Raw genomic sequence first — 10,216 nt, forward strand, 5'->3', positions numbered from 1 at the left:
ATCTGATGAAGGGTCTCGGCCCGAAACGTCAGCCTCTCTGCTCCTATGATGCTGCTTGGCCTGATGTGTTCATCCAGCCCTGCACCTTGTTGTCTCAGATTTATATAGGATATCTGATCAACATGGACGAATTGGACTGAAGGGTCTGTTTCCATGCTCTATATCTCTATGACTCTATGAGTACAGGAAACGTGTGCCTTAATAAATCATTCATTCCATAGAAGCATGGTAATGAAAATTAATGGTGGTAGTAAAATACAAAAGATTCAACAAATGATAGTCAATAAAATTTCGATATTGTGAAATGGGTGTTTTAAAGAACTTTACAGTTTGCTTGGTTCGACATGTGTCCATGTATCTTTTACAACAAGCCTGCTATAAAATAATGAAATTAAGAAAACAAAGCTTCACAGAAGACAATATGCTATGGCAGCAATACTCACCGAGGTAAGTTCGGAAGATACAACCCAGATAATATCGACAGCCAACAGAACAATAATTCCAAGGATCATACGTCGTCTCTGGGGCGAACTGCTCTGTGAGCTCATTCGATTCATGATAAACAACCACACCATTTGTAATCTATAGAAAACAAGTTATATTACCAGATATAAACAGCGAATATTTAATTCTTCTGACATTTATTGAACTCCCTAATTTCACTTCTTTTCGCTCCTCTTCTGTAGAATTTTGTCTTCAACCAGTCCCTCTCTTTCTCTCTGCTGTGATCTATTTTAATGTTTAATTCATTCAAGGGTTGTAAACATCACTCACTGAGCAAACATTTATTGTCCATCCCTTATTGCCCTCAAGAAGGGAGTGGTGAGTTGCCTTCTTGAACTGTTGCAGGCCATTTGATGTAGCTACAGCCATAATTCCATTAGCAATGGAGTTCCAGGATTCTTGATCCAGCAACAAGTGATGGAAAGGTAATAGGTTTTCAAGTAATGATGATTTGTCCCATGCATCTACTGCTTTTCTGGGTAGCAATAGTTATGTGCTTAGAAAGCACAGCATAAGGAGCATTGGTGAATATCTGCATCTTGAAGATGGTACACACTGTTGCGACTGTACATTGCTAGTGGAGGGAATGAATAATTGTGGGTCTGATGCTGTCAAGGAGGTTGCTTCATCCTGGATGGCGTTAGGCTTCCTGACTGTGTTGGAGCTGCACTCACTCAGGCAAGTGAGGAGTATTTCATCACGCACTCCTGACTTGTCAATACATAGTGGCCTGGGAGACAGGTGGTAAGTTACTCACGGCTGGATTCCTAGCCTTTTCCAATAATCAGGACCTGTGCCATGTATTAAGTTCTCTCTCACCTCTGTAGTTGTTCCTAGCGTGTTTTGCAATTTTAGGTTCTGTACTACCAAGCAATTAACTATCAAATAGTGATCATAATGTGATCAAGTATGATTCAATGCTTAAACGGTGGACTCTGAAACAGTTCTACAATTCTAAATTTAACCAAGTCTGACTTTCATGAGATGATGTTGGGCCCGCTCATAGTAAAATGGGTAAATCTGTTATTGCATTGGATGATAAAAGGCTGCTGTTGATAAAAGAACTTAATGTGATCCAGAACTACTTTATAAAATAAAGTTAAGAGTTTCATTTGCAAATTAAATCTTTCGGATCCTGGAACCAAGGAGGACACAAAGGTCATGTTAGATTCAGATTTCCCATTGAATATTGATTTGGTTATCAGCCTATTGATGTGTGCACATTTATGAAGTACTACCAGAAAGAGACAAAAATCAAAGCTTTTCTTTGGCACTTTTGGACTAACATTCAAGAATCCCAAATTAGAAAGGAAATATCAACTTTTCTACCACAAGCAGAAGGTGTTAACAGTTGGACCTTGTTTAGCATAGAGAAGCAGCAAGAGCTATTGACTGTCATCTTAATTAGCTGGTTTAACTCAGATGAGGTAGGCAGGCTTTGGTCAGGATGTTGCCATGGTGAATGCAGCAGAATTAGTACTTCCCATAATCTTATCGTCAAATGAAAATGTATGGACAAATTCCTCTTGTCTACAAAGAACAGGGTGCTATGTGTGAGTAAATAAAGCTTCCCAGCATGCACAAATATTAACAATCAGTGTTTAGTGTTAGGTCATGCTTCCAACTTTAGAAATGGCATGTGGTAATTACAACCTATAGGGTTTACTCATAACTTCAGCATGTTCTAAAGGATATTTTACATCTAATTTGTTATTGGCCATAATGAATCAACTGGCGTAGTAGAAAAAGTTCTTATTATCACAACTACAAGGAGGGGTTCTGCCACTAGAGGGTTCAAAACTGTAGGTGAAAGTCAGCAAATTAGTCCAGTGCAGGTGGTCTGTGTCAATACAGTGTGGAGCTGGAGGATCACAGAAGATGAGGCAGCATCAGAGGAGCAAGAGAGTTGATGTTTCGGGCCTGGACCCTTCATCAGGACTGGGGAGAGGGAAGGGAGCTGGGAAATAAATAGAGAGAAGAGGAGTGGGGCTGTGGGGCTGTGGGGCTGTGGGGCTGTGGGGGGAGGTAGGTGGGATGCCGATAGGTGGATGCAGGTAAGGGTAGTGGGGATTGGTCAGTGGGAAGGGTGGAGCAGATAGGTGGGGAAGGCCTGACCTGCTGTGTTCCTCCAGCTCCACACTGCATCGACTCTGACTCCAGCATCTGCAGTTCTTGCTATCTCCAGGTGGTCAGTGAGCAGGGATGTAGGCAATGCTTTAAACAGAAAGGTATAAATATTTCAAAAATAGTTAATTGTACAAAAATAACTTACCTAGAAATAAAAAAAGACAAGGTGGCCACAGCTCAGCCAAAAAGTTGAGAAAATTGAAGGTATGTGTTCTTGACAAAAGAACACGATCATGGTAACTGCACTTGACATAGCAAATCTGAATGGAATTGTTGACGACAAGATATATTGACACACAGTTATGACCAAAAATCAGAAGAGAAAATAAGCTTTTTGGGGTAAGAAGTACACACTTATATAAGCATTTTAAAACATTATATATAGCTGGAGTATTTTAAATTTATGCAACAGAATAAACTTATTGCAAACCTGTAAAATTTCTAAAATTTGTATCTTGTAGCTAGGACACATCCCTGAAGTCTCCTATCTTTGAAGTATCTGTCACACTTTCATGAGTTCAGATAACAGCTGTCTTTAAAATTAACTGTGATCAGTTGATCAAATGGGCACTGACTAAATCAAAACAATCAAAAAGCATTTATCAGTTAAAGCTACAAATCCACAATCAAAAACAAACTCATAAAAATCAACAAAATGTCTGAAAAATAATCATTTGTATGACTATTTTAGTGCCCTCTAAATCTCACTCTGCGAAGATGAAATATCTGAAAAATACATTAGATGTCATGAACAAATAAGTTTCCACAAATTTATAATGGGTGATGTTGGTAAGTGGGGCAGGAGTGAGGAAGGAGAATGTATCTAAATAGCTAGCTCAACAGTGTGCATCAAAATTGAACAAAAGTATCTCCACAATCAAAATATCTACAATAAAATAAGGTCTCAGAATGAATTACATAAAACAAAAACAGACATTGCTGGAAAAACTCAGCAGATCTGGCGGCATCTGTGGAGAAAAAGCAGAGTTAATGTTTCAGGTCCCGTGTCCCTTCCTTAGAACCTTTGAGTCCAGTGATCGTTCTTTTCCATTCTGAAGAAGGGTCGCTGGGCCCAAAATGTTAACTCTGCTTTCTCTCCACAGATACTGCCAAACCTGCCAAGTTTTTCCAGCAATTTTGTTTTTGATTCTGATTTCCAACATCCGTGCTTATTTTTTTGGTTATAAATTGAACAAATATGGTTTAACGTAAATAGGATTGAAATTGTGTTTTTTCTTTATTCATTCACGGGACGAGGGTGTCGCTGACTAGGGATTTATTGCCCATCCCTCATTGCCCAGAGGCAGTTAACAGTCAGCCAATTGCTGTGGGTCTGGAGTCACATGTAGGTCAGACTAGGTAAGGATGGCAGTTTCCTTCCCTAAAGGACACCAGTGAACCAGATGGATTTTTCCTGACAATCGGCAATGGATTCGTGGTCATCATTAGATTAATTCCAGGTATTTATTGAATTCAAATTCCACCATCTGCTGTGGCAGGATTTGAACCAGGGTCCCCAGAACACCAGAACATTGTCTGGTTCTCTGGATTAACAGTCCAGCAATAATATCACTAAGCTATCACCTCCCCTACATCGTAATCTTTGTTCAATGTTTTGCTGTTAAATGAGAAGTGAATCACAGACTAGATATTTGAATCAAGGGGATTTGCGTATGGGAGGGAGACCACCCAGAACCAAAGGAAATTATGTCAAAACAAAGGGCAACCATTTAGAATTGAGATGCAGAGGATTTTATTCACTCAGAGGGTAGTGCATCTTTGGAATTCTCTGCCACAGAGGGCTGTTAAAATTTAGTCATTGAGTTTATTCAAGAGAGAGATCAGTAGGTCTCTAGGTATCAATTATATCAAACATAGTGTGGGAAAATTGCATGGAAGTAAATGATCAGCCATAACCTAGTCAAATGTTGGAACAGGCTCAAGGGGCTAAATGGCCTACCCTGATTCTACATTCTTATATTCTTCATGAAAAGGTTCAAAATCAAAGCAGAATGGCCCATTTCATACCAAAACAGATATTCCAACCTGTATCTCTTTAAGCACTTCTGAAGCAGCCTTCTGTACTTGTACTCAAAGGCATTACCCTGTGTTAGCAGAGGTTCTCATACCTAATGAGTAAGATAGATCCCTATTCAGTGGACACATATATCTCTTGGTCTATATGTACCCATATTTATTTCAATTTAATGCTAAAATGATTCAAGTTGTAAATTTAGGTCTGCTTCTATTTCAGTCTTCAGAATCAGAGGAGATTTCAATTTGACATCTTAATTGCCTTTCATTTCAGTACTGGAGTACAATTAAACAAATGTCAACAGAAAAATAGTCAAAATAACTCTAAACGAGAATATTTGAAGGGTTATGGGGAAAGGTCAAGGTAGAAAGATTTTGATACAGCTGTGTGAATATGATTTCTTCAAACAGGGAAAAAAAAATTCATTTAGATGTACCTCAAGTACTTTTTTCATACAGCCAGCTTCAAAGGTTCAACTGAATTTATCTTATTCCTTCAGTCACTTTTCTTCTCCATGTCAAACTTTACTTGCGTTTTACCTGTATCAGGTATTTCAAACCAAGACTGTTAATAATATTGCAGAAATGCTAACTCCAAATGAGAATTATGCAGTGATTGTAAATTATTACCCTGGGATTACAAAACAGCTGAAGTAGATTATGGCATCTGAAATGTAAGAATAGGATTAGACTCCAGGATCTGAAAGCAATAACTCAAGCTATTATATACACCTAAAACTTGTTTTTTGATTTATTTACCCAAAAATTTGAACAGCATCTGCATCGGGCAAGATTTCCTAGAACTAGGCCTATATGGGTCTGTGAATAGATCTTGTGCATATCTACTAACAGCACGTGGACTGCAGTGGTTCAAGAACACACCTCACCACTACTTTCTCAAGGGCAACTTGGGATCGCCAATAAATGCTGGCTGAATCAGTGATGCCCACGATCCATGAGTGAATGTAAAACGGTCGAAATCTAACACAGACTGAGATACAATTTTTATTTGTTCACTGGCAAGGAGGGCCTTGGGTAAATTGAACATGAGCAATTGCAATGCAGTTCTTAGTGGAAATGGGCAAACAGCACAAAGTTGGTCTGACTTTAGACCTAACTTGAAACTTCACTCAGAGGGACAACAGGATGTGAAAAATGGACACATGCCAAATGGCAGTACTAAGGGGCTACTCTTTGAAGATTGGAACTGAAACATGTTGTTGGGACTTGTTTTTACATCCAACTGTACTGAACCTGTTCAGAGAGAATTTAATCTGACTCAAAAGGAGAAATATTCAGTTCAGTTTCTCCATTTCATGAGTAAGAAGCACTTTTGCACATGCAAGGAGCATTTTGCTTTATCCGATGTAGTGCCATTACAATAATTCACAGATCTTATAGGGAAGTAGAATAAGGTGAAGTTACTCCATTTCAGCAAAAATACAAATGAAATAGTAAATTCATGAATTAGAAAAATACGGTGAACACAACACACAAAAAAACGTGTACGTCAAGAACCATATTCCAACTTGCAGCTGGAGTAGCAAATAATCTAGTAATTTAAGTGGACAATACACCTTTATCATCAGGTATTGTAAAAATGATGAAATATTAACTGGTTACCCAACACTACCTTATTCAGGGTGAGGTACAGCTCACTGGCTAAAGTACCGGTCACTTGCTAAAGTGAATAATAATCAATATGCAGAACAAACAACTTACACAGAAGATCAAGGGAAATATCCTCACCATAGATGGTAAGAAATAACCAAGATATACAAGGATAAAGGAACAGAAGGTAAACTATTTTAAACCTGGTGCTAACAAGCTAAAATTACAACAATCAGATAGGATTACTGTTTGCATCACATATTCCTTCAGCAGGTTATAATCAGAAACATACATTACTTTAAGCCACCTCGATGCACATTCTGTTTCACAAAAGAGTGTTAGCTTTACGGAGATTAAAGAAACAGATATTTCCTCATTGTTAGGTGAGAAACTTAATCCATTCTTTGACAATTAGCATTATAAGATCATAAGAAATAGTAAGTGGAGTAAGCCATCTGGTCCCTTGGGCCTGCCCCACCATTTAGTAGGATCACAGCTGATCCAACAGTTCTCATTTCCACTTTCCTACAATTTTATCCATAACCCTTGATTGCCCTACTGATCAAAAACCTATCTAAACATAACAGTGATTGCAATTGCTCATGGGAATAAAAGAGGGATGATTTGAAAAAAATGGTCGTTCCTTCTCCTCATGCAATTGTGCTTCTTTTTAAGCTTATTGAGAAGTGACCTGAGAGGTAATTTTGGCTGCCTGATTCTCCCAACTTAAGTAGTTGCAAGAACCCATCTAGGGTAGGTTCACTAACCTAGACTAGAGAAGAAAGCATTTGGTACAATTGGCTTGATTAGTCAATGCATTGAGTACAGGAGTTGAGATGTCATGTTGCAGTATTACAAGACATTAGTTAGGCTACTTTTGGAATACTATGTTCAATTCTGGTCTCCCTGCCAAAGGAAAGATGTTGTTAAACTTGAAAGGGTGCAGAAAAGATTTACAAGGATGTTGCCTGGGCTGGAGGGTTTGAGCTATAAGGAGAGGCTGAATAGACTGGAGCATTGGAAACTGAGGGGTGATGTTATAGAGGTTTATAAAATCATGAGGGGCCTAGATAGGGTAAACAGACAAGATCCTTTTCCCAGGGTAGGGGAGTCCAAAACTAGAAGGCATAAGTTTAAGTGGGGAAAGATAGAAAACAGGCCTAGGGGGAACTTTTCACGCAGAATGTGGTGCATGTATGAAATGAGCTGCCAGACGAAGTAGTGGCAACAGGTACAATTACAACATGTAAGAGGCATTTGGACAGGTACACAAATAGGAAGGGCTTAGTGGGATATGAGCCAAATGCTGGCAAATGTGACTGGATTAATTTAGGATATCTGGTCAGCATGGCCGATCTGGACCGAAGGGTCTGTTTGATGCTGTACAGCTCTGTGATTCTATAACTAATAATATAAAGTACGTCATTTGCCATGTAGACTTCTTCATTGCATGTTACAGCGATTAAAACGGTTACAGCTCATCTTGTAAATTTTGAAGTTTTGAAACATTACCAGACTTTAGGATTTCTGATAATGCATGTCTTCCAACTTTTGAACATGCTGAAGTTATAAGAAAATAATACAGATTGTAAATAAATCAAGCCATTTCTAAAAATGGTGATTACAGAAAATATGATCTAAAACAAATCACTTATTGTTAATCTTTGCGCAAATAGGACACAGACAGAGTGTTCTTGGTGGGGGAAAAAAATTATCCAAAAATTATACTATTTTCATTGAAGATAAGGTTATGAAGACTGCCATGCATTCCCCACGGCAGCACCCTGACTAGAATCTACCTGCCTGGTCAGATTGACAGTTAACAGCTCCTGCTACATATCCAAGCCAACCATAGTCCCACCAATAGTGCCCTCTTGCTCAAGCTACGTAAATTGATATTCCCTTTTGGAGTTTGGTTTCCTCTGTTCTAATTCTGATGAGTACAGCAAAACAGCTTTGATTTCACGTATCTTTTTAGCAATGTTAAGTTCTGTACTACCAAACAGTTGATTGTTAATATGTTTCAACATCCAATGGGTAATTTGTTTCAACATTCTGATACAAATGTATACGATTTCAACGGGCATAGAGTGGATAGGAAATCACTATTTCCATTTGGAGATGGGTCATTATCCAGTGCACATCTTTAAGGTAACAGACAGAAGTCTTAGTGGAGTACTGAATAGAATTTCTTTTTCACTTGGAGGGTGCTGGGCATCTGGATCTCACTGCCTGAAAGGGTGGCTGACTCATAAACTCTTGTAACATTTAAGCAGTATTCAGATATTGACTAGCATTGATGTAGTCTCCAGGACTATGGGCAAAAAAAATTGGAAAGAGGGATCTGTGTAGTCAGATGGTTGTTGACCAGCACAGATGCTATGAGCCAAATGGCTTCCTTCTGTGCTGGAAATGTCAATGAATCTACTGTTATTTTGAACTCTCAAACAGAATAAAGAAATTAATGATAAAATCTGTACTTTATCATTTAGATAATCTAATTATCAGTTAACTGATAATTAGATATCAGTTAGATGTTTAAAAATGAACTATGGTGGCTTCCATGCTTAACAAAAACAAAGAACCACTAATGGTGAAAATCAGAAACAAAAACAGAAATTCTTCTGAAGGAGGGCCACTGGATCTGAAATGTTATTTTTGCTTTCTCTCCACAAATGCTGCCAGACTTGCTGAGTTTTTCCAACAATTTCTGTTTTTGTTGGCTTCCATTCTTTTTGGCCAAGGAAGCAACTTGAAGCCTCAAAGATCTGACCACATAATCCAAGCTCACATTTTAATACTGCATTGTCAAAGATGTTGTCATTTGGATGAAACATTAAAACAGCCTCTCCCTTGACTGAGATAAGTGCACATGAATCCCTGATACTAATTTAAAAAAAAGAGCTCTCCTAATGTCCTAGTCGACTTTAATACCTTAAACAATAGTGAAAGAAAAAAAATAGCAAAATTATGAATTGTGCTTTTGTGGGACTTTGGTATGTATGAAATGGTTTTCATAATCACTTACATAAAACAGGGAATAGATGTTAAAAGTAACTCAGAATTAAATCTAACGTGAGAATATGGGTAATTGATATTGAACTTTGTAGTGCTCCTCAATGGCAATTTTACTGTCAAAGTCAATAAATCCTGAAAATGTGGATCATACCATTTATCAATCTAGACCACTCAAAACTTTTGACTTGGAAGTTGTAATATACTTCTGTAATAGCTCAATATAATGAGAATTCTCAATTCATAAAATGCTTACTATTCTACCATGAGGAACTCTCTTCCTAAACCTCTACCCCTTGCTAACTTTTTTCTCTCCATTGGAAATTTTCCTGGAAGTAACTATTTTCACACCTGCTTTAAGTGACATCAATTTTCACCTTCTAAACAAAAAAGGCACTTGAATATGTTATAAATTTTATGTAAAAACAAGTTGTTTTGTTGATAATTCCTGCATTGAGAATTCCAATATAAACTAACCTATTTCAACCTCATACTATATTGTTAAGCAATAAGTTGAAATAATAATACAACACAACCATGCATGTTACATTTTGACTGTATTACTTATTGCAATTTAATGCTTTCATGATGCAACCAAGATTACGATCAGATTTCTGCAATGAGGATTGAAAAATCCAGCATTACTTGAAAAGGTCCAAGCAAGGTCATATTCAGCGTCAGGTGAATAACATGTTTGCTTCCCTTGTGTAATTTGTATTAACATAAGAATAGTGTAACAGAGCAAAATCAATATTTGATTAACTTATACTGTACAAAGTTTTAAAATTAGGTGTCCCTTCACTACTTCTATCCAGAAGTCGCTCAACTAAAAGACAAAACTTAATTGTTCTGAGACAGTAGGAACTGCAGATGCTGGAGAATCTGAGATAACAAGGTGTAGAGCTGGATGAACACAGCGGACCAA

The 10,216-nt window shown here is 37.7% G+C and overlaps 1 protein-coding gene across 1 annotated transcript in view; it reads right to left on the bottom strand.

Moving 5' to 3' along the window:
• LOC125483491 (solute carrier family 35 member F5-like) overlaps nt 1-5,205 on the bottom strand; it is a 77,206-nt gene extending 72,001 nt beyond the window's left edge. The window contains exons 1-3 of the mRNA XM_048598818.1: nt 5,103-5,205; nt 2,620-2,718; nt 444-582 (exon numbers count right to left, since the gene is read on the bottom strand). Of these exons, the coding sequence (XP_048454775.1) occupies nt 444-575 (132 nt within the window). The 5' untranslated portion in view covers nt 576-582; nt 2,620-2,718; nt 5,103-5,205. The remainder of the gene's footprint in view (nt 1-443; nt 583-2,619; nt 2,719-5,102) is intronic.
• Nucleotides 5,206-10,216: the final 5,011 nt, after the last annotated feature.

This window comes from Rhincodon typus, chromosome 7 (assembly GCF_021869965.1).
Source record: "Rhincodon typus isolate 14 chromosome 7, sRhiTyp1.1, whole genome shotgun sequence".
NCBI lineage: Eukaryota > Metazoa > Chordata > Chondrichthyes > Orectolobiformes > Rhincodontidae > Rhincodon > Rhincodon typus.